At 37.8% G+C, this 25211-nt stretch overlaps 3 protein-coding genes across 8 annotated transcripts in view; 1 reads left to right on the top strand and 2 right to left on the bottom strand.

The window, feature by feature from the left end:
• The window catches only part of si:dkeyp-97b10.3 (NACHT, LRR and PYD domains-containing protein 1a), a 45012-nt gene extending 43815 nt beyond the window's left edge, over positions 1-1197 (top strand). For all 3 annotated transcript variants that reach the window (XM_067449930.1, XM_067449931.1, XM_067449929.1), the window contains exon 15: positions 647-1197. In XM_067449930.1, the coding sequence (XP_067306031.1) occupies positions 647-675 (29 nt within the window). In that variant the 3' untranslated portion in view covers positions 676-1197. The remainder of the gene's footprint in view (positions 1-646) is intronic.
• Positions 1198-1479: 282 nt separating this feature from the next.
• il12a (interleukin 12a) lies at positions 1480-16903 on the bottom strand. The gene is made up of 7 exons (XM_067451877.1): positions 16850-16903; positions 16241-16420; positions 10867-10983; positions 10343-10384; positions 10142-10261; positions 3267-3311; positions 1480-1611 (listed from the first exon to the last, which is right to left on the bottom strand). Exons 1-7 carry the CDS (start codon positions 16901-16903, stop codon positions 1480-1482), a joined length of 690 nt encoding a protein of 229 aa, XP_067307978.1.
• A 7057-nt stretch (positions 16904-23960) lies between these two features.
• schip1 (schwannomin interacting protein 1) overlaps positions 23961-25211 on the bottom strand; it is a 393923-nt gene continuing 392672 nt past the window's right edge. For all 4 annotated transcript variants that reach the window (XM_067449919.1, XM_067449920.1, XM_067449922.1 and 1 more), the window contains one exon: positions 23961-24582. In XM_067449919.1, the coding sequence (XP_067306020.1) occupies positions 24531-24582 (52 nt within the window). In that variant the 3' untranslated portion in view covers positions 23961-24530. The remainder of the gene's footprint in view (positions 24583-25211) is intronic.

The raw sequence follows: 25211 nt of genomic DNA, 5'->3' as shown, positions 1-25211 counted from the left end.
CAAAGTAACATCCACATGGATGGAGGACCCAAGGTTTCCCAGCAGAAAATTGGCCAAAGCATCACACTGCCTCCGCCGGCTCGCCTTCTTCCCATAGTGCATCCTGGGGCCATGAGTTCCTCACACACACCCAGCCATCCACGTGATGTAGAAGAACACGTGATTCCTCAGACCAGGCCACCTTCTTCCATTGCTCCGTGGTCCAGTTCTGATGCTCACGGGCCACTGTTGGTGCTTTCGGCGGGGTCAGGGGTCAGAGGTCACCCTGACTGGTCAGCAGCTATGCCAGCTGACAGCTTTCTATCAGAACCAGCATTAACTTCTGGAGCAGTTTGAGCTCCAGTAGCTCGTCTGTTTGATCGGACCTCACGGGCCAGCCTTCGCTCCCCACGTGCATCACTGAGCCTCGGCCGCCCATTGGCCGTAAAAATACCTTACGACCCCACGAGATAAAATGGGATAAAATGTTCACATGCTGTCTAATATATCCCACCCACTTACAAGAGCCATGATGAAGACATAATCAGTGTTATCCACTTCACCTGTCATAATGTTATGCCTGATCGGTGTAAGTCAGAAAAACTAGTATTTGTTTCTGACAAATGTTTTAATGTGGATGTGTCTCTGTCCCATTGTTTTTTTCCAGAGATACTACAAAACACTTCAGCTACATGATGCTGAGAGACGGCCCTCATCTCTCCACCCGTCTGCCGGTCTTCAGGCCGTGATGAACTGTCAGAAATATCTTTTCAACCCCTGTTGGAGAGCCATGAAGATAAGGCTCTGGTGCTAAAGTGAGCTCTGTGTGTACTTCACACCCTTACTACTTCTGGACGGCTCTTTACTTCTGACAGGTGTACATTTTTTTAGATGTTGTACATATTTTAATGTGTTTTCCAAAGGATTGAATTATGAGCCATGATGCTCCGCATTGGTGTCTTGATGTTTTGCTCTCAGGTGCAGACGTTATGGACTAATGTTGCCGTAGCATATAGTAATATCATGATATTCATGAAGAACACACACACTTGAACGTCATGTGACACTAGTTAAGGATATTGCAGCAAACAGCTCCTTAAAGGCTCCTCTTTGTCAAATGAAATGTTTGTCAGTCAAATCCGCACTTTCTCAGGGGAGTCGCTTTATTTTGGTGGAGTTGAATTTACCTTGGGTGACCTTTCTTTAGATGAATAAATCATAAGAGTGAATGAAAGGACTTTGCAGCTTTCATTTTTAACCCCCCCAAGTTATATATTGATATATCTTCAAGATGTGTCATGCACACAAACACACAAAAGACATTTTTTTTGTTATACAAATGTTTTAATAAATAGTTAAAAATAATAAATAATGTATTACACGAATGTCAATAAATAATTTAAATAGATTGAATATTAAACATAAATATTTAGCATGGAGCTGATCCTCTGGTCCTCTAGCTTATATATGAGTGTCATGCACTGTGTGTAGTGAGTGACATCACTTCCTGTGGTCTCCGGCGGCGATGTGTGCGAGCGCTCTGTTGATGGTGATGGCCCGCACGTGGAAGCCCTTCAGTGTTTTGCACAGAGACAGACGGTCATCGAAGGATGAGCCACTCCAGACGAGCCACTGCACACAGAGCACAGGAGCACATTATATACCATATAGGCTACACTGCAAACAATGCTCTTCGTATTTGTTTCGACATGGGCGAGTGCATCCAGGGTTTGACATGAACACCTGTGTGTGTGTGTGTGTGTGTGTGTGTGTGTGTGTGTGTGTTTGTGTGTGTGTGTGTGTGTGTGTGTTTGTGTGTGTGTGTGTGTGTGTCAGCAGTGGTGTGTAACGCAGTCACTCCTACAAGCCACTTTGGCGGGTGCAGTTTAGGCTGCACTGCACTAAATGCTCCTCTTCCTCAGTCATGTTGTCTTGTTTCCAGTCTAAATATCTAACAGTTCTTAAATCAAGATGCAATTACTAGATCAGTAAAACCACATTAGATATTTGTTCTTGTTTTGTTGAAGATCAAATCTAACTGAAGGGAGTTTTTGCTTAAAACAGGCAAAATGATCTGCCAATGGGGTGAGGGAAATAATCTGATTTCTGTTCGGGACGGAAACAAGAGACAAGATTTCAATCAGAAATCAGATTATCTTTCTCACCCCATTGGCAGATCATTTTGCCTGTTTTAAGCAAAAACTCACTTCAGTTAGATTTGATCTTCAACAAAACAAGAACAAATATCTAATGTGGTTTTACTGATCTAGTAAATGCATCTTGAGTTAAGGATTGTTAGATATTTAGACTGGAAACAAGACAACATGACTGAGTAAGAGGAGCATTTAGTGCAGTGTATACATTTTTTAATTCTAGTCTTTTATACGTCTGAAATAAAATGTACAATGTAATGTTTTCGCAACATATTAATACCGAAATACCTAAAACATATACTCATTTCCCAGACGGCATCATAGAGTCGGCCCAGATCCGGCCCACATCTGGTACGCGTTGAATCCAGATGTTCCAGATCTGGGCCGACTCTATATTTCTGTCAGGATTCCTGCAGAATACAATCCCAGCGTCTCTTTCTCTCTCTCATCTCTCAGGCAGCGAGTGACACACAATCCCGCCTCCACTCACTCACTCGCTTTATTTGCTTCGGATAAATATTGTGGCTGTTATAGGGCTTGCATTTCTCTTTTGGATTGTGCGTATTGGACATAATTTGACCCATTCCAACAGATTTTGTGCTTGCACCAAAAGCACACATAAAGCCGCCTCTTAGCACTAAATTGAGTTGGTTTTCACTGCTTATTGAGCTTAAACAGTCAAATCCACAGAATAAGGTCTTGGGGTGTATTCCAGACAGCAGCATAGTGTTGGCTCAGATCCATGTGGCTTCAACGCGTACCGGATGTGGGCCGGTACTATAGCTGTCTGGGCTGTGTTTAAAGTGAACGTAAACAGAGAAAGAACGAAAGCGCATTTGTAACAGTATAATGGATCTGCGCTTCATGTCTTAAACTGATAGCAGCCAAAAATTATGAAATAATAAAAAATAAAAAAATAATATATATATATATATATATATATATATATATATATATATATATATATATATATATATATGACATTTTTTCCCCATGCTATCAATGTCAAAATTATGGCCAGTGAAAAAGATGTGAAAACCACTAGCCACAGTGGTGTGTGAGCAAATATGCGAATGTCAACCTGTGTGTGTGTGTGTGTGTGTGTGTGTGTGTGTAGTGTGTGAGAGGACTCACCTGAGGTAACTTTCCTTCAGTGGCCGCACCGGATGCTCCCAAGCACTTCAAATCAAGCAGAATTTTGTGTTATTATAGTCATTCATTACACACACAGATGACAGATCATGTTACTGTTTAGCATATAAACCCTAAATTGAGACCGCAGGTATGTGGAACAAAATTTCAGCTTACAAACCAAATGTTCCTTAAACACTGGAACGCTTTATTTCACATTATAAATGTTGTGTGACAGTCAGAAGCACAATGAATTCAGTTCATCTTACAGTTTGCCTTCATTACCCTGGATATGGGTGTGGTATTATTATAGTGTGCTCTAGAGTGTGTTAGTATGTGTGTGGTATTATTATAGTGTGCTCTAGAGTGTGTTAGTATGGGTGTGGTATTATTATAGTGTGCTCTAGAGTGTGTCAGTATGTGTGTGGTATTATTATAGTGTGCTCTAGAGTGTGTCAGTATGTGTGTGGTATTATTATAGTGTGCTCTAGAGTGTGTTAGTATGCGTGTGGTATTATTATAGTGTGCTCTAGAGTGTGTCAGTATGGGTGTGGTATTATTATAGTGTGCTCTAGAGTGTGTTAGTATGTGTGTGGTATTATTATAGTGTGCTCTAGAGTGTGTTAGTATGGGTGTGGTATTATTATAGTGTGCTCTAGAGTGTGTTAGTATGGGTGTGGTATTATTATAGTGTGCTCTAGAGTGTGTTAGTATGCGTGTGGTATTATTATAGTGTGCTCTAGAGTGTGTCAGTATGTGTGTGGTATTATTATAGTGTGCTCTAGAGTGTGTTAGTATGTGTGTGGTATTATTATAGTGTGCTCTAGAGTGTGTTAGTATGTGTGTGGTATTATTATAGTGTGCTCTAGAGTGTGTTAGTATGTGTGTGGTATTATTATAGTGTGCTCTAGAGTGTGTTAGTATGTGTGTGGTATTATTATAGTGTGCTCTAGAGTGTGTTAGTATGTGTGTGGTATTATTATAGTGTGCTCTAGAGTGTGTCAGTATGTGTGTGGTATTATTATAGTGTGCTCTAGAGTGTGTCAGTATGTGTGTGGTATTATTATAGTGTGCTCTAGAGTGTGTCAGTATGCGTGTGGTATTATTATAGTGTGCTCTAGAGTGTGTCAGTATGGGTGTGGTATTATTATAGTGTGCTCTAGAGTGTGTTAGTATGTGTGTGGTATTATTATAGTGTGCTCTAGAGTGTGTTAGTATGGGTGTGGTATTATTATAGTGTGCTCTAGAGTGTGTTAGTATGTGTGTGGTATTATTATAGTGTGCTCTAGAGTGTGTTAGTATGGGTGTGGTATTATTATAGTGTGCTCTAGAGTGTGTTAGTGTGTGTGTGGTATTATTATAGTGTGCTCTAGAGTGTGTTAGTATGTGTGTGGTATTATTATAGTGTGCTCTAGAGTGTGTTAGTATGCGTGTGGTATTATTATAGTGTGCTCTAGAGTGTGTTAGTATGGGTGTGGTATTATTATAGTGTGCTCTAGAGTGTGTTAGTATGCGTGTGGTATTATTATAGTGTGCTCTAGAGTGTGTTAGTATGGGTGTGGTATTATTATAGTGTGCTCTAGAGTGTGTTAGTATGGGTGTGGTATTATTATAGTGTGCTCTAGAGTGTGTTAGTATGGGTGTGGTATTATTATAGTGTGCTCTAGAGTGTGTTAGTATGCGTGTGGTATTATTATAGTGTGCTCTAGAGTGTGTTAGTATGGGTGTGGTATTATTATAGTGTGCTCTAGAGTGTGTTAGTATGTGTGTGGTATTATTATAGTGTGCTCTAGAGTGTGTTAGTATGCGTGTGGTATTATTATAGTGTGCTCTAGAGTGTGTTAGTATGCGTGTGGTATTATTATAGTGTGCTCTAGAGTGTGTTAGTATGGGTGTGGTATTATTATAGTGTGCTCTAGAGTGTGTTAGTATGCGTGTGGTATTATTATAGTGTGCTCTAGAGTGTGTTAGTATGCGTGTGGTATTATTATAGTGTGCTCTAGAGTGTGTTAGTGTGCGTGTGGTATTATTATAGTGTGCTCTAGAGTGTGTTAGTATGCGTGTGGTATTATTATAGTGTGCTCTAGAGTGTGTTAGTGTGTGTGTGGTATTATTATAGTGTGCTCTAGAGTGTGTTAGTATGTGTGTGGTATTATTATAGTGTGCTCTAGAGTGTGTTAGTATGCGTGTGGTATTATTATAGTGTGCTCTAGAGTGTGTTAGTATGCGTGTGGTATTATTATAGTGTGCTCTAGAGTGTGTTAGTATGTGTGTGGTATTATTATAGTGTGCTCTAGAGTGTGTTAGTATGCGTGTGGTATTATTATAGTGTGCTCTAGAGTGTGTTAGTGTGGGTGTGGTATTATTATAGTGTGCTCTAGAGTGTGTTAGTATGTGTGTGGTATTATTATAGTGTGCTCTAGAGTGTGTTAGTATGGGTGTGGTATTATTATAGTGTGCTCTAGAGTGTGTTAGTATGCGTGTGGTATTATTATAGTGTGCTCTAGAGTGTGTTAGTATGCGTGTGGTATTATTATAGTGTGCTCTAGAGTGTGTTAGTATGGGTGTGGTATTATTATAGTGTGCTCTAGAGTGTGTTAGTATGGGTGTGGTATTATTATAGTGTGCTCTAGAGTGTGTTAGTATGGGTGTGGTATTATTATAGTGTGCTCTAGAGTGTGTTAGTATGCGTGTGGTATTATTATAGTGTGCTCTAGAGTGTGTCAGTATGGGTGTGGTATTATTATAGTGTGCTCTAGAGTGTGTTAGTATGTGTGTGGTATTATTATAGTGTGCTCTAGAGTGTGTTAGTATGGGTGTGGTATTATTATAGTGTGCTCTAGAGTGTGTTAGTATGTGTGTGGTATTATTATAGTGTGCTCTAGAGTGTGTTAGTATGGGTGTGGTATTATTATAGTGTGCTCTAGAGTGTGTTAGTGTGTGTGTGGTATTATTATAGTGTGCTCTAGAGTGTGTTAGTATGTGTGTGGTATTATTATAGTGTGCTCTAGAGTGTGTTAGTATGCGTGTGGTATTATTATAGTGTGCTCTAGAGTGTGTTAGTATGGGTGTGGTATTATTATAGTGTGCTCTAGAGTGTGTTAGTATGCGTGTGGTATTATTATAGTGTGCTCTAGAGTGTGTTAGTATGGGTGTGGTATTATTATAGTGTGCTCTAGAGTGTGTTAGTATGGGTGTGGTATTATTATAGTGTGCTCTAGAGTGTGTTAGTATGGGTGTGGTATTATTATAGTGTGCTCTAGAGTGTGTTAGTATGCGTGTGGTATTATTATAGTGTGCTCTAGAGTGTGTTAGTATGGGTGTGGTATTATTATAGTGTGCTCTAGAGTGTGTTAGTATGTGTGTGGTATTATTATAGTGTGCTCTAGAGTGTGTTAGTATGCGTGTGGTATTATTATAGTGTGCTCTAGAGTGTGTTAGTATGCGTGTGGTATTATTATAGTGTGCTCTAGAGTGTGTTAGTATGGGTGTGGTATTATTATAGTGTGCTCTAGAGTGTGTTAGTATGCGTGTGGTATTATTATAGTGTGCTCTAGAGTGTGTTAGTATGCGTGTGGTATTATTATAGTGTGCTCTAGAGTGTGTTAGTGTGCGTGTGGTATTATTATAGTGTGCTCTAGAGTGTGTTAGTATGCGTGTGGTATTATTATAGTGTGCTCTAGAGTGTGTTAGTGTGTGTGTGGTATTATTATAGTGTGCTCTAGAGTGTGTTAGTATGTGTGTGGTATTATTATAGTGTGCTCTAGAGTGTGTTAGTATGCGTGTGGTATTATTATAGTGTGCTCTAGAGTGTGTTAGTATGCGTGTGGTATTATTATAGTGTGCTCTAGAGTGTGTTAGTATGTGTGTGGTATTATTATAGTGTGCTCTAGAGTGTGTTAGTATGCGTGTGGTATTATTATAGTGTGCTCTAGAGTGTGTTAGTGTGGGTGTGGTATTATTATAGTGTGCTCTAGAGTGTGTTAGTATGTGTGTGGTATTATTATAGTGTGCTCTAGAGTGTGTTAGTATGGGTGTGGTATTATTATAGTGTGCTCTAGAGTGTGTTAGTATGCGTGTGGTATTATTATAGTGTGCTCTAGAGTGTGTTAGTATGCGTGTGGTATTATTATAGTGTGCTCTAGAGTGTGTTAGTATGGGTGTGGTATTATTATAGTGTGCTCTAGAGTGTGTTAGTATGGGTGTGGTATTATTATAGTGTGCTCTAGAGTGTGTTAGTATGGGTGTGGTATTATTATAGTGTGCTCTAGAGTGTGTTAGTATGTGTGTGGTATTATTATAGTGTGCTCTAGAGTGTGTTAGTATGGGTGTGGTATTATTATAGTGTGCTCTAGAGTGTGTTAGTATGGGTGTGGTATTATTATAGTGTGCTCTAGAGTGTGTTAGTATGGGTGTGGTATTATTATAGTGTGCTCTAGAGTGTGTTAGTATGGGTGTGGTATTATTATAGTGTGCTCTAGAGTGTGTTAGTATGGGTGTGGTATTATTATAGTGTGCTCTAGAGTGTGTTAGTATGGGTGTGGTATTATTATAGTGTGCTCTAGAGTGTGTTAGTATGCGTGTGGTATTATTATAGTGTGCTCTAGAGTGTGTTAGTGTGTGTGTGGTATTATTATAGTGTGCTCTAGAGTGTGTTAGTATGCGTGTGGTATTATTATAGTGTGCTCTAGAGTGTGTTAGTGTGTGTGTGGTATTATTATAGTGTGCTCTAGAGTGTGTTAGTATGGGTGTGGTATTATTATAGTGTGCTCTAGAGTGTGTTAGTATGCGTGTGGTATTATTATAGTGTGCTCTAGAGTGTGTTAGTATGCGTGTGGTATTATTATAGTGTGCTCTAGAGTGTGTTAGTGTGTGTGTGGTATTATTATAGTGTGCTCTAGAGTGTGTTAGTATGCGTGTGGTATTATTATAGTGTGCTCTAGAGTGTGTTAGTGTGTGTGTGGTATTATTATAGTGTGCTCTAGAGTGTGTTAGTATGTGTGTGGTATTATTATAGTGTGCTCTAGAGTGTGTTAGTATGCGTGTGGTATTATTATAGTGTGCTCTAGAGTGTGTTAGTATGGGTGTGGTATTATTATAGTGTGCTCTAGAGTGTGTTAGTATGTGTGTGGTATTATTATAGTGTGCTCTAGAGTGTGTTAGTGTGTGTGTGGTATTATTATAGTGTGCTCTAGAGTGTGTTAGTATGGGTGTGGTATTATTATAGTGTGCTCTAGAGTGTGTTAGTATGGGTGTGGTATTATTATAGTGTGCTCTAGAGTGTGTTAGTATGGGTGTGGTATTATTATAGTGTGCTCTAGAGTGTGTTAGTATGCGTGTGGTATTATTATAGTGTGCTCTAGAGTGTGTTAGTGTGTGTGTGGTATTATTATAGTGTGCTCTAGAGTGTGTTAGTATGCGTGTGGTATTATTATAGTGTGCTCTAGAGTGTGTTAGTGTGTGTGTGGTATTATTATAGTGTGCTCTAGAGTGTGTTAGTATGGGTGTGGTATTATTATAGTGTGCTCTAGAGTGTGTTAGTATGTGTGTGGTATTATTATAGTGTGCTCTAGAGTGTGTTAGTATGCGTGTGGTATTATTATAGTGTGCTCTAGAGTGTGTTAGTGTGTGTGTGGTATTATTATAGTGTGCTCTAGAGTGTGTTAGTATGCGTGTGGTATTATTATAGTGTGCTCTAGAGTGTGTTAGTGTGTGTGTGGTATTATTATAGTGTGCTCTAGAGTGTGTTAGTATGTGTGTGGTATTATTATAGTGTGCTCTAGAGTGTGTTAGTATGCGTGTGGTATTATTATAGTGTGCTCTAGAGTGTGTTAGTATGGGTGTGGTATTATTATAGTGTGCTCTAGAGTGTGTTAGTATGTGTGTGGTATTATTATAGTGTGCTCTAGAGTGTGTTAGTGTGTGTGTGGTATTATTATAGTGTGCTCTAGAGTGTGTTAGTATGCGTGTGGTATTATTATAGTGTGCTCTAGAGTGTGTTAGTATGGGTGTGGTATTATTATAGTGTGCTCTAGAGTGTGTTAGTATGCGTGTGGTATTATTATAGTGTGCTCTAGAGTGTGTTAGTATGGGTGTGGTATTATTATAGTGTGCTCTAGAGTGTGTTAGTATGGGTGTGGTATTATTATAGTGTGCTCTAGAGTGTGTTAGTATGTGTGTGGTATTATAGTGTGCTCTAGAGTGTGTTAGTATGTGTGTGGTATTATTATAGTGTGCTCTAGAGTGTGTTAGTGTGTGTGTGGTATTATTATAGTGTGCTCTAGAGTGTGTTAGTATGTGTGTGGTATTATTATAGTGTGCTCTAGAGTGTGTTAGTATGTGTGTGGTATTATTATAGTGTGCTCTAGAGTGTGTTAGTATGCGTGTGGTATTATTATAGTGTGCTCTAGAGTGTGTTAGTATGCGTGTGGTATTATTATAGTGTGCTCTAGAGTGTGTTAGTATGTGTGTGGTATTATTATAGTGTGCTCTAGAGTGTGTTAGTATGGGTGTGGTATTATTATAGTGTGCTCTAGAGTGTGTTAGTATGTGTGTGGTATTATTATAGTGCGCTCTAGAGTGTGTTAGTATGGGTGTGGTATTATTATAGTGTGCTCTAGAGTGTGTTAGTATGTGTGTGGTATTATTATAGTGTGCTCTAGAGTGTGTTAGTATGTGTGTGGTATTATTATAGTGTGCTCTAGAGTGTGTTAGTATGTGTGTGGTATTATTATAGTGTGCTCTAGAGTGTGTTAGTATGTGTGTGGTATTATTATAGTGCGCTCTAGAGTGTGTTAGTATGGGTGTGGTATAATTATAGTGTGCTCTAGAGTGTGTTAGTATGTCTGTGGTATTATTATAGGGAGACGGATGGTCACCTGCTTGAGGTGTTTAGTGGCCGTGATGACCGGGCTCAGATCGCTCACGCTGGGCCTGTAGGAGTTCAGCAGCAGGTCATAATAATGCAGATCTCCAGTGATGTTCCTCACACACTCAGCCTGGGAAGAAAACACCAGCACATTAGAGAGCGGACTCCTCAGGAGTGATCATCTGTGTGTTAAACACCACAGCAGACTCACCGCGCTGAAAGATGAGCTTCTGTGGTTGGAGCAGGAGGTGCTCTGAAATCAGACGCATTTTACAGCATTAATAAGTGACTTACACTTGTGTAAAAGATGAGCAGAACAACACACACACTAACCCTACCCCTAAACCTACCCATCTCACACACACATACACATAAACAGCAACCTCAAGGCCAGTGGAGAGACATGTTTGGTCATAGTGATCAGATTTACTCTTATTTAATGATGCTGACAATGTCCAGAATTAAAAACCAAAGGATGAGTTTTTTATGTCCTGCATTCATGTGGCAACCCTTCACATTCTCAAATATGTTGAAATTAAACACATGACTTCTAGCTGAAGTTTATGCACTTGAGACGCGACTGGATCAAGGTCAGGACTTCCTGCAGATCTGCAATCGCTGTGTATCAAGATGATTTTGATTTGGTCCTTCAGTTCAAAAGTGATCAGCTAGCACATCGAGGACAGCTGGAGGGAGCGTGTGTGTGTGTGTGTGTGTGTGTGTGTGTACACTCACATTATCAGCGGCGGTGGGCAGACAGACGGAGGCCGTCTGAGTGTGAGGAATCATCTGGGCCTCCAGATCAGTGCAGTTAAAACCAGCAAACAAATCCTGATGCTTCATCTTCCCCTGCTGCGTTCAGACCACACACACACACACACACACACACACCACAAACTGAGCCACGGGTCAAAAAATACTGCAAAAAGGAAGTTACCTGGTTGCCTAAAACTTTCGAGTTCATTGAAAAAAGGATCTAAGTTATATACAATGAGGGCAATTGGGATAATAAACAGAAAGTCAAAACATTGTTATCTGAACCACATTAATTATCTACGTTGATTTGACAAATTATAAAAAGTTGTGATAAATCATGAAAATAATACACTTATTTAACAGTTAAAACATGACAAATATTACCATCTCTGTTTTAAAAAGGAACACTTTATACAATATGGTTTCATTAGTTAACATGAACAAGAATGACCAATACAGAATTCTTCTTTCTTTGATTAATAAATACTGTAACAAATGGTCCGATCATGCTGGTTAATACATTAGCGAATGTTAACAAATGTGACCTTGTTGTAAAGTGTTACCAATGGTTAGAATAAAACTTGTTTGCTAAACTACATGTATCTATATATTCAATAAAAATATCAATAATCAATGTTAAAATCCCTCAAAAAAGCCAGGAAAAGCCAGTTTCTTAGTAGCATCCTCCAAAACACGTGTTGATAAAAATGCTTTTCTTAGTATTTTTGTCTTGTTTCTAGTCCAAATAACTAAAAATTACTAGACAAGAAAAAGTCTTTGTCTTGTTTTGGGGAAATAAAACTAAAAATTAAAAGAGTTTTTGCTTAAAATAAGCAAAATAATCTGCCAATGGGGTAAGAAAACGTCTCAGGTTACGCATGTAACCATGGTTCACTGAGAGGGAACGAGACGCTGCGTCGGAACGCTGTGGGAACGCCTCTGCGTGATTGCGTCATGAAGCACTCGAGAAATCTGTCCAATAGTGTGACGATACATCATAGGCAGGTGACGTCATTGACCAGGAAACTATAAAACACCCCCGGACCAAACAGTGTTAGCTTCTAAAAAAGTCAAACAAGTCGGTCATAGGCATGCCGGGAGTATGGCAAAGCGACGCAGCGTCTCGTTCCCTCTCAGGGAACCATGGTTACATGCGTAACCTGAGACATTCCCTTATCAAGGGAACTCGCGCTGTGTCGGAACGCTGCGGGAACGAAATGACCACGTCGCCATAGGCCCGAGTGCCTGTATATGTGAATTTATACTCATCATCCCACAAACACCCAGGAACCTGGGATAGAGGCTACATCCAAGTTGTAACACCTCACAAAAATGTGCGGAGAGGACCACCCTGCCGCATCACAAACTTCCTGGAGTGAAACTCCTGACACTAGTGCCATAGAGGCAGCCATACCCCTAGTCGAGTGGACTCGGATTTTCAGAGGTGAAGGCTGACCAGCCTGCTCATATGCAAGAGAGGGAGAGCCTCAACTATCTTACTCAATGTCTGCTTAGATGCTGGCTTCCCTTTACTCGGGGACCCAAAACACACAAACAACTGATCAGACTTGTGCCACAGGGCAGCTCTGTGGACATTCGCATCCAAAGCCCTTACAGGACGAACCAGATTTAATCTCTCCTGGTCTGGGTTGGGGAACGGAGGCGGAGAGAAAGCCTGTAGCACTCGAGACAAGAGGGAGACACGGACAAAGCCTGCAAATCCCCTATTCTCTTTAGGGATGAAATAGCCAGAAGAAATACAGTCTTCAGTGTGAGAAACTTCTCTGGCACTTCTTCAATAGGCCCAAACGGGGCCAGAGTTAGGCCTTCTAATACTATGGCCAGGTCCCAAGTCGGTACCCTCGATCGTGCCACAGGCCTCAGCCTCAGCGTCCCACGGAGGAAGCGAGTTACCCATGGGTGTCTCTCCACCAATGCACTAAGGGAATGTGGTACTCAGATATTGCCGCCACATATATCTTCAAAGTGGAAGAGGATAACCCTGCCGAGAACTTTTCTTGCAGGAAATCTAGTACTGAACCAACCGGGCAATCAACTGGATTTAAAGAACGGCCTGTACACCAGACGACGAAAACTCTCTATTTTAGGGCATACAGCCTCCTCGCAAAGTTTCTACTTCCTCAGTAGATAGACCTGAACCTACGAGCTGGGCCCCCTCAGAGGCCAAGCCCACAGTATCCATAACTCCGGGCAAGGGTGTATAATTGAACCCCTCACCTTGGAGAGAAGGTCCCTCCTGACCGGGATTTCCCACGGAGGACCTTTGAGGAGAGACACAATGTCCGACAGCCATACTTGGCCTGGCCAGAATGGTGCTATTAACAAAAGCTGGACCCTGTTCTGGCGGACTCTCTCCAGCACTCCTGGAAGCAGCGTCAGAAGGGAAATGCGTACAGGCGTAGCCTCAGCCATGTCTGTACCATAGCATCCAACCCCAGTGGAGGCGGATACGTAAGGGAATAATATAGGGGACAGTGCGTTGTCTCTCGAGAAGTTTAGCCTTAGCCCCAACACTTTCATTTGAGCGAGGACAGAATTTCGATGCTGGATCGCCAACTGTTCCGACTGTGCCAGGATGAGCCAGGTGTCTATATGGTTTAGTACACGGATGCCCTGGAGTTTTAGAGGAGCCAAGGATGCATCCATGCACTTCGTGAAAGTGCGGGGCGATAACGCTAGGCCGAACGGAAGAACCCGATATTGGTAAGCTTCACCCCCGAAAGCAAACCTGAGGAACTTCCTAAGCTGCGGAAGGATAGAGATGTGGAAGTACGCTTCTTTTAAGTCTATTGTGACACACCAGTCCTCTGACCTGATTTGGCACATGATTTGCTTCAGCGTGAGCATTTTTAATTTTAATCTCTTTACTGCTCTGTTTAACTGACGCAGATCTAGAATAGGATGCAGCCCTCCATCCTTCTTTGGAACTATGAAGTACAGGCTGTAAAACCCAGACTATCTGCTGTGGGGAGGGACCCTTTCGCAGAAGAGTCTGCTCAATTACCAGAGCCTGCTTGGGGGTGACTACTGTAAGAACTACCCCGTTGAACCTGTGCGGGTGTGACCCAAACTGAATTCTGTACCCTTTTTCTATAGTCTGCAGGACCCAATCTGAGATATTCCGCAGAAGTTTCCATGCTGCCAGAAAATCTACTAAGGGAACCAGCATCTCAAGGCCAGCCTCTGGTATTTGTTGAGCAGTCAGCTCGGTGTCCTGAAACGGCGCACCGGCAGAGAGCAACCAAACTGACCTTTCGTGAGCCCCCTGAGAGGGTGCAAACATCCCCACACCGCTACGTTTCCGGGCAGACATGGAGATTTGTGTTCGCTGGGGACCGCTACGCCCTGAAGCACCAGAGGTGGCAGGGTTAGCAGAACGGCCCCCTGATGGCATGAGAGTGTACGGGCGCCTCGGCACACCGCTCCCTCTCGAAGGGGACTACCATCAGAAGCCCAGTGCCTCTGGCATCTCTGTGGGGGAGCCCGGGACGCATCGCTCTCCTTCTGCTGTGCTCTGTGCGAGGAGGACGCACTCAGCGGGGGCTGCTCCCGCCCAGCAGCCCCAGAGGGAGGAGATTTTCGAGGGAGAAACAGTTGGAATGCGGCCGCTTTTTTTTCGCTTCTTGGAACCTCTCGACGACCATATTAACGGAATCGCAGAAGAGGCCGGCCGGGGAATAGGAGCATCCAGTAGAAATTGTTTGTCGCAATCTTTTATGTCTGACAAGTTTAATCATAAATGCCTCTCTGTGGCCACCAGGGCTGCCATAGAACCATAGATGGATTTGGCCATCTCCTTGGTGATCCAAAGAGACAAATCAGCGGCTCTCCTAATGTCTGCGATTGTTTCTCTCCCCACTTCCTCACGCTCATCATCATTTAGATAATAATTCACACAGAGTGCTTGTGAAGACACAGAAGCTAACACTGTTTGGTCCGGGGGTGTTTTATAGTTTCCTGGTCGATGACGTCACCCGCCTATGATATATCGTCACACTATTGGATTTCACAAGTGCTTCATGACGCAATCACACAGAGGCGTTCCCACAGCATTCCGACGCAGCGTCTCGTTCCCTCCATAGGGGAAATAATCTTGCTTTCTGTCTGAATCAAGATTATTTTTCTTACCTAATACAAATTTTAAGCAAAAACTCTTTTTGAGATATTTCCCCCAAAACAAGACAATAACTTTTGCTTGTCTACTAAATGAATCTTGTTTTAAGAATCTTTAGATGTTTGGACTGGAAACAAGACAAAAATACTAAATAAGAGAAGCATTGTTTTGCAGTGTAGTATTTTTTTCTTATTTCTAGTCCAAATACCTAAAACAAATCTTAAATCAAGATGCTTTTACTAGATAATTAAAATGACATAAGATATTTGTTCTTGTTTTCTGGAGGGGGAAAAAAAACAAGCAAAAAATAGTTTTTTTTTAATCAGGTATACAAGATTCATCTCATTTTTTAAAGTCAGTTTAACGTCATTTACATAATATAAATTGAATGTGCACCAAACAGTGTGCCAAAGGGGTAAGAAAATAATCGTATTTCTATTTGGCAGACAATTTAGCTGATTTAAACAAAATCTCACTTCACTTTGATTTCATTTTACAGAAAACAAGAAAAATTACTTAAATGCATCTTGAGTTAAGACTTTTTAGATATTTAGACTAGAAACAAGGCAAAAATACTAAATAAGAAAAGCGTGTTTTGCAGTGTAGTGTGAATAAACACTCACAACACATAAGATTTACACAGATCCAGATATAAAACCATGGTATAAAGACATACACTTCACAGTTTTAATTGCCTTCTATACTGTAAAAAAATGTAAAAAATAAATTACCTGGTTGCCTTAAAATTTTAATTTAATACAATCATTCATTGAGTTAATACAATGAACATTTTTGAGAATTGACAACCTTTATTCAAATATTATTAAAAGATTTTGTAAGCATATTGGGTAATTGTGTGTTTTATTTGTGATGACGCAGTGAAACATGCCAAATTGTGCTATTTTCATGATTTATCACTTTTTTATGTGGTTCAGATCTCAGATACAATATTTTAGTTTCTATTTATTAAACCAATTTCCTTCATTGTATCAACTCGATTTTTTTATTTCAATAAACTCAAACTTTTAAGGCTACTAGGTTACTTACTTTTTTAAGTTAAACCAACAATATATATATATATTTTTTTATAGTGTAGACTTCAGATGTGTTCTCTGGGTTTCATTAAGAACTTTTAGCAATCATCTAGGCCAATGAGAAGTGATGGTTTCCGGCCCAGATCCGGGCCACATTGGCTCAGAACCCAAAAGATGAACGTACCTTCTCCATGATGTGTGACAGGTTACTGAGCAGCGATCTGGCGGCGGTGGTGCACGGCCGTGTGCTTAGAGGCACCGGAGAACCCGTCGCTAGGGCCACAACTACAAAAAACACAGCGTCTACACACACACACACACACACACACACACTATCAGACCTCACAATGTCAATCAAAGAGTCCTTAACACATGCACAGCATAAAAAATGCTCGGTAACACTTTATAATAACGTTCAGTTGTAAGTCATTTATAAGGGGTTAGTTAATGATGAACTAATCATTTACAAAACATTCATAAATGATTATCAAGTGATATGCTCACATTTTATAAATGTTTTGTAAATTCCGTTACAATCATTTACAAGTGATTAGTAAATAATAAACTAATGATTTACAAAACATGACAATGCTTTTTTTACTATTTACGGTCATAATTCCAGTGCATTGAATAAGTCCTTTTTTGCAAAGGTTTCTGATACTATTCAATGTAAATGTGATACTTTCCAAGCTTCATATGTTATTTTTTCAGGAGATTTGAATGAATGCTTGGATAATTTGAATGATAGATATCCTCCTCGTTCTTCTCAACGTGAGGCACAATCTAATCTGACATCTCTGTGTGCCAGTTTATCGCTTAGCGATTCTACAACCCCGGGAGTACACATGGTCTAACAAGAACAAATCTTTACCATCTAGAATTGACTTGTTTCTAATTTCTTCTTCTGCTTTACAATATGTTAAGGAAATTGTCCATTCTTATGCACCTTTAACTGACCATAAGCTTATTTCTTTAACGCTTACAGGCACACAAGGGAACGCTAGTCTCAGAGGGTACTGGACATTTAATAATAATCTTCTTAATGATGAGTTTTTTAATAACTGTGTTAAAAATATTGCCATTGATATTTTGGGAGGTTTAAATGAAGGATTTAAAAATAAGTGGGAATTTTTCAAATATAACATTAGAAAGATCGCTGTTAAACGTAGCAAAGAAATAAAATAAAAAATAGTAGACAAAAAGAGTTAGAATTACTGGATAAATTGGGGAAATTAGGACAGAAGCAAACCTCACAAAGTGTGGAGGACCAAATTACTCAAAATGAAATAATTATGAATTCAAGAAATGACAATTAAATGTATCAGTTTATTCTAAAAAAATTAAATAATTCAACAGTTTATTTATTAATTAAATAATTAATTTAAAAAATATTAATTTAAATAATTAAATGTATCTATTTATTTTATAAAATTACATTTGTTTAATATATTTCACAATTAACTCTTCCACACAAACTATTAGCCTATGTTTAAAAATCTATTTTTTAATTATTAAAGGTTCTTTTTTAAAAAGCCGTTTTTCATAATAATTATGCTGCATTTACGAATGACGCCTATTTGACAAATCATGCATTTCCAAAGCACGATTTTCCCAAATCTTTTTTTCATAATAATAGAGGACATGTCACAAATGCCAATCAACAGTCAGTGGGCGGTGCTTGGCGCTGATTGGATAATCCTTTCAGATTGATGACTTTTTTCTGTCTGGGCCAGGCAAGTGGCAAGGGGAAATCGGGGAACTGACTGGAAATGAATATGGTGGTAGGAATTGATCGAGATAAAAGCGCACTGCCTTAAACACAGCCACAGTTCTCATAGTTTTCAGGTTTTGAGAAAATTCAATACAGTCAAAATACATTTCCAGTCACAAATAAGAAATGAGCAGCACCCCTGGTGTTCGGTGACGCCATCACACCACACAGATCGATCTGCCATGTCTGACTCTTCCACTTCGAGCTTTGGAAATGCATGATTCCTCAAATAGGTGTCAAGTTCGTAAATGCAGCATATTATTATGAAAAAATGACTTTTTGAAAAAGCACTTATAATAATTATTTTATTTTTTATTTTTAATCATAATAGTGTGTGTGGAAGAGATAATTGTGAAATATATTAAACAATAAATGTTGTGTTTTCATGTAATTTTAGAAAATAAGTAGATACATTTATTTATTTAATAATTTAATAAATATTTAATTAAATAAATTATTTAATAATCTAATTAATAATTTAATTATTTCAGAATAAACTGGTACATTTAATTGTTGTTTTATTAAATTCATTATTTATTTAATTATTTCATTTTGACTATAACTATGGAGGAAGAAGCTGAATTGGTTATAATTCAATCCCGTCTTGACCAAATCTATTTAGACTTAGCTAAAGGTGGCTTTATCCGCTCCAGGACAAAATGGCTTGAAGAGTTATTTAAGTTATTTTTTTGCTCTCGAGAAAAGAAATGTGAAAAGAAATGCTTTAACAGCATTAAATATCAATGATAATCATTGTTCAGATCCCAAAACAATCTCTGACTTTGTTTTTTCATTTTATAAAGAACTATATCATTCTCAATTTGATCTTTATAATTGTGAAGAGTTCATTCAAACAGTTATAACCACTTCGGAGATTAAAGATGCCCTTCTTGGAATGAAAGAAGGCAAAGCCCCAGGTATAGATGGGTTGACAGTAGATTTTGATGTACATTTGTGGGAACCGATTAAAGCTCCTCTTTATAATATGTATAATGAATGTATTAGTAATGGTGAAATGTCTACTACTATGAAACAAGGTATCATCTCGTTAATAGCTAAACCTGATAAAGACCCACATTTCATAGAAAACTGGAGACCGATCTCTCTTCTAACTATTGATTATAAATTCATTACTTTAGTGTTTGCTAATAGATTACGGAAAGGTTTAAATCAAATGATTAGTGAATATCAGTCAGGCTTTCTAAAAGGTCGACATATAACTGATAATATTAGACTTGTGCTTGACCTGCTAGATTATGCTGAGGATGCGGATGAAGGTGCAGTCATTTTCTTTCTTTCAATTGAACACAAATTTTTGTTTAAAACTATGACGCTTTTTGGTTTAGGAAATCATTTTTTTGAATGTAGTTAAAATGTTTTACAATGATATTAATAGCTCTGTAATACGTAATACTTCCACCTCTAAAAGATTCAACATTAATCGAGGAGTTGGTCAAGGTTGCCCTATTTCCCCCTTTTTATTTTTATTGGTTGTCGAATTATTATCCATTGGTATCGTTAATAATGAACTAATTCAAGGTCTCAACATTTTTGGTAAAGAAATGAAGATATGATGAATGTATCTTTTGTTCCTAATGCCGTCTCCTTCATCAATACTTTCTCTAAGGCTTCTGGTTTAACTTTAAATTTATCCAAATGTGAAATCCTTCCTTTACACAGTTTAAATGATAAACGCATTAATGAAATTCCAGTGAAACCCTCCGTTAAATACCTAGGAATTCAGGATGTTATAGAGAGACAAAGCTTAAACTTGTCCTCTAGATTAAAAAAGCCCAAAGCGTTGTTGAACTGTTGGGTACAGCGTGATCTCTCTGTTTACGGCCGTGTCCTGTTATCTAAAGCAGAAGGATTATCTCCATTTGTCTATCCCTCTCTGTCTTTATATGTTAAAGATTCTTATTGTAAAGATATCAATCATTTGTTTTACTCTTTTATTTGGAAAAACAAATCCCAAAAACTTAAGAAAAGGGTTCTTACTAATAGAAAAGCTGAAGGGGGGCTGGAGATGCTTTACTTTGAAGATGTTAATAGACCTTTTAAAGTCAATTGGCTTTAAAGATGCTTGATTAATTGTAACTCCACATTCCACATCGTATCTTTAACCAAATTGGTGGTCTATACTGTAAAATCCAACGCTGTTCTTACTAAGACTTTTTTAGTGAACTTTACTTAATGTCCAATAATTTGTTGACCTTACTTAAAATAATTTAGTAATCTGAACTGTTTGCATGTTATTTCTTTGTTACTTAGAAAACCCAAGTAAACATTACTTGACTGGCTGGAGTACCATTTTGCCAAAGGAAAAAAAAAACACACACACAAAAAAAAAAAAAAAAAAACAGGTGGGCGGGCCAAAGGTGGAGGCGGGGATATTCTAAATAGACTTTCCACTCATTTCCTCCACTTCTGCAGTCATCGTTCTTCTTAGTTGCATTCACTCATTTTCCATTCATCTTGAATTTTATTGAAAATACAACTAAATACTTTGGGAGAGCATCACATAAGCTGACTTCATAAATTTATGTTGATTTCCTAAAATATCTCACCATTATGGTGATCGGTGTTCCCTTTGGTTGTGCACATGGAACTTAATTTACATTACTATAAATCTCTTCCTATTGATGCAGCACAAAATCACAGGTGTCTGATTTCAAAGGAAGGGAAATAATAAGTATATATGTGTGTGTATATATATATACACACATCTACACATAAAGATAAAAATGTAATACCAATTAATGATCTTTTAACATTTTATTGCTAACGCTTCTGACAATTATTTAATTGAGTTGATATAATGCCTCTATATTTGTGACAATATCTAACTATTGACCATGCTTGAGTCACACACAGACTTCAACATTCAGCATGCAAAACACAACAATGGTAACATTTTTTTTTTTTTTTACACTTAATAAGACCATTACAAGTTCATTTGCTGTCATTATTGGGGTTATACTGACAAAAGACAGCAAATAAAATGGTAAAATAATGCCAAAAATAATAAAACGGAGTTACGATTGCCCTGTGATTAATTTATTCGTTCTGCAGTGCATTCTGGGAGTACACTTCCTCAGCTCACAGATAGAGTTATGTTGACTTGAATGGTTTAAGTAAGCACAACTTGATGCAATTAAGCTTACTTAACTGAGTGTTAAGTTCAGCTTACTTGAGAATTTAAGGCAATCAGTTTCCACACATCCTTCGATAGACTTAAAATAAACAAGCTTTTCTAACTCACTAATCTTAAGATTGCTTTGCTTAATTTTTTTGAGGCAACAAGTTTGCATACTTTTTTTAAGTAAGGACAACTAATCACATTTTACAGTGTAGAATTTGTGCTAACTTGTGACTATAATATCTCTAAACTCCCTTTCAAAGTGTCCAAATATCACCAGCAAGTGCTTTTAGCCTGAAATATACTGATATGCCAATATACTAGTTGCCAATAAATCCTTATTTTCAAGGAATTGGTTAAACAGGGATGTTAATCATCTTATGAATATGTTTGATCGTTGAGGAAATATTTTAACTTATGAACAATTCATGCAAACCCATAGTTTCCCTGTGCATTTGAAGGCATTTAGTTCGGTTGTCAATGCTCTGGTTCAGCTTGTTAGAAGTCATATTCAATATAATTCAACAATAATGACAAACCCAAAATTAATATTAAACGGAGTTGAATAGGTTGATAAAAAATGCAACAACAAACATATTTGCACTATTTTTAAAAAACTAAATAAAATAATACCTAGAGGACATTTATTTGGATCTCCATTATTGATAATATTAATTGGAAGACAGCTTGGTTAATACCCTTTAAATATTGTATTAATAATAAAACTAAAGAAGTACATTAAAATGTTGCATACCATCTACCCTGTTAAATCTTTAATTTCAAGATATGTTAATACTGATGACTTATGCTCTTTTTGTAAAAGTGAGAGAGAAAATTAATTGTAAAATTATCCTAAGTTTCTGGAGGAAATGGGCAGATTCTGTCTTTAATTTAGTGAAGATTAACTATTATTTTACATTATAGGATATTATTGTATATTATGAAAACAATGTTAACAAAGATCTTGAATACATTGTTAATTTATTTACTGCTGGCAAAGTTTCATATTCATAAACAAAAGTATTTCAATTCATCCCCAAACTTTAAGGTGTTTATAGTGGAATTAGACTCATTTATATCATCTTTGAAATTTGTAAAAAATAATAAGTCATTAACATGTTTAAAATATTATGAGAAAATTATTGGCTCCCCTGCTACGAATTAATGCTTCACACTGTTGTGATATACTGTACGTCTATGCGATGTTTGTTATATGTTCCTTATTCAAAAATAAAATAAAAAAAAATTTGAATTATAAATATGATAAATATGCGTTCATAAAGGGATCATTTCAATGATTAAAACATTAAGATCAACTCTGTTCTTCACATAAAGATATCGCATGACTTCAGAAAACGTTGAATACAACATGAGCTAATACTTTTATACTGTTTTTGGTCAGTTTTTGCAATAAAAAGTAGCCTATTTATATTCATAAAATCATGTCTACTTTTACAAATGCAAATAATTAATGCGCCTTGATCTGATGCATTGGGATATGAATCAATACATTATATGGGCTACTCATCATTTACTAATGGTTTGATCATCATTTGTTCATGATTAACAATTTATTGAGATATTAGTATACTGACATTTCAGTGATTAATAATATATTAACTAGTAACTTAACCATTTACTAAGGATCTGTTTGATTATTTTTTAAAGATAGGCCTAACTTATGACAGATTTGTAAATCGTTACCATATTAATCATTTATGAATGTATAATTATGATTTGTAAATTATTAGTTTATCATTATCTAATAACTTATAAATAATGTATAACTGAATCTACAAAACATACAAAAAAGTAACATTTATGAAATGCATTGTCATGTTTCATAAATCATTAGTTCATTATTAACTATTAAACTGTAAATCACATATACCTGAATCTACTAAATATAAGTAAAATAATTAACAAATCACTCATTAATGAGCACGTAGTCATGTTTCATAAATCATTAGTTAATTATTTACTAATCACTTGTAAATGACTTGTAACGGAAAAACATTTATCAAATGTGAGCATATCACTTGATAATCATTTATGAATGTTTTGTAACTGATTAGTTCATCATTAACTAACCCCTTATAAATGACTTACAACTGAACGTTATTATAAAGTGTTACCAGTAAATGCATCTTGAGTTAAGAATTGTTAGATATTTAGACTGGAAACAAGACAACATGACTGAGTGAGAAGAGCATTTAGTGCAGTGTGCCATCAGCTTTCATTAATGCAATCAAATCTCATCCACTGCATCTGTCCTTATCTATGAGACGTCAGAGCTACTCACAGATCTTCATGGTGTGTGTGTCGTCAGGTCGGAGTGTGTGTGTGTTCTAGTAAGAGTATGATGGGCTTTATACTCACTGATGGGGAAATCCCTCAATAAAAACTTTGCTACACACAGACACACAGAGTTTTTCTTTTGGTTTGTTGTTGTGCTGAAACTGGAATAAACACACATGCACTCATAACAGTGACCTCAGCAAACAACCGTCTTACACACTCCTGAAAATCACCACAAACACAACCACACACAACCCAATACGGCTCATCAATAACTGGCAAACATGATACAATGCTCAGAGTGTGTGTGTGTGTAAACGTGTCAGTGTGTTGTTTTAATGACATTGGGGAGTGTTTTTCCAGCCCTCCTGTAATGCGGTGAACTTTTGTTGCAGTAATGTGTAATAACAGTCAGCCTCAAATAGAATATGATACATAAATTCATCTCGATTCGTGGGAGTTGGCAAATTTCCATTGCGAAATATGATTCATTTAACAAAATAGCAAATAATTCAGAAGGTAGAAAGAAAACTCACTTTTGAAATGACTGAAATGTTTCTAGAAATTGTTGTCAGTGAAATTTTTTGTGGGTGAAAAACGAACGCTCCAAAACGTGATTTGTGAACAACAGCCTGATTAATCTAACGCATGAATCTTTATGATTAATGCCACAACAGATGAGCCAGCACGCCACAGTCTATGAAACCAAGTTTTATTTTTCTTATTTTATACATATCTGTACATAAGCATCTCCCTCAAATAAAGAATCTGAATACAATAGAATGAAAATGATATTAACACACTTATTATTCAATGACTCGTGTCAGAATCAACATTCACGAAATGTTGAAAACCAATCGGAGTGAACATTACCAAAAGCTACAAGTCGACTACAAGGCAGGCGTGTGTCCTCTTCAAACCGTCCAATCATAAAGAGGCGCCTGTGCGTTTAAATACTGTCCCACTGAAACATTTCCACGGTTAAATCACGGCGTGTTCAAGGAGTCTGCGTTCTTCTTCTTCTTCTTTTTTTTAAATTAAATTTCTCACAAGGCGCTTTTACACCATTTTATGTTTTGACTGTTATAATTTAGTGGCAAACGTAAAGACTGGAACAGATCAATGAGGAAGCGAAGTGTCCAGGACGTCCCGCTCCGAGCTCCTCCTGACCGTAGTAGGAGAGGACGAGCGGCCATCGGCACTTATGAAGCACAGAAGCAAAGGAAAGGTGTGTGTTCTGCACTGATGCTGCGGAGGGCTGCGGATTCATTTGGACGGCGTCTTCTCCGCCAGGTGTTTCTGCTGGCTCTGGGCGTGCCTGTGGGACACACACACGAACGCACACACACACACAGGGACGTTCATCGTTAGACATAAATATATATTTACTGTACAAACTGTATATTCTATCAACTTACCCATCACAGAAAACTTCCAAAAACATAATTCTGTGTGATTTATAAGCTTTTTCCTCATGGGTTAGGGTCGCAGATATCTTTGTGGGGGCATTATATTTCATTTCAAGTAAGGGAAATGTTTATATATACCACTAAATACACTGCACTAAATGCTCCTCTTACTCAGTCATGTTGTCTTGTTTCCAGTCTAAATATCTAACAGTTCTTAAATCAAGATGCATTTACTAGATCAGTAAAACCACATTAGATATTTGTTCTTGTTTTGTTGAAGATCAAATCTAACTGAAGTGAGTTTTTGCTTAAAACAGGCAAAATGATCTGCCAATGGGGTGAGAAAGATAATCTGATGTCTGATTGGGACGGAAACAAGAGACAAGATTTCAATCAGAAACAAGATTATTTCCCTCACCCCATTGGCAGATCATTTTGCCTGTTTTAAGCAAAAACTCACTTCATTTAGATTTGATCTTCAACAAAACAAGAACAAATATTTTATTAATAAGAGGAGCATTATATACAGTGCCTTGCG

Source organism: Pseudorasbora parva, chromosome 8 (genome assembly GCF_024679245.1).
Source record: "Pseudorasbora parva isolate DD20220531a chromosome 8, ASM2467924v1, whole genome shotgun sequence".
Classification (NCBI taxonomy): Eukaryota; Metazoa; Chordata; class Actinopteri; order Cypriniformes; family Gobionidae; genus Pseudorasbora; species Pseudorasbora parva.
This window is presented reverse-complemented; position numbering and strand designations above follow the sequence as displayed.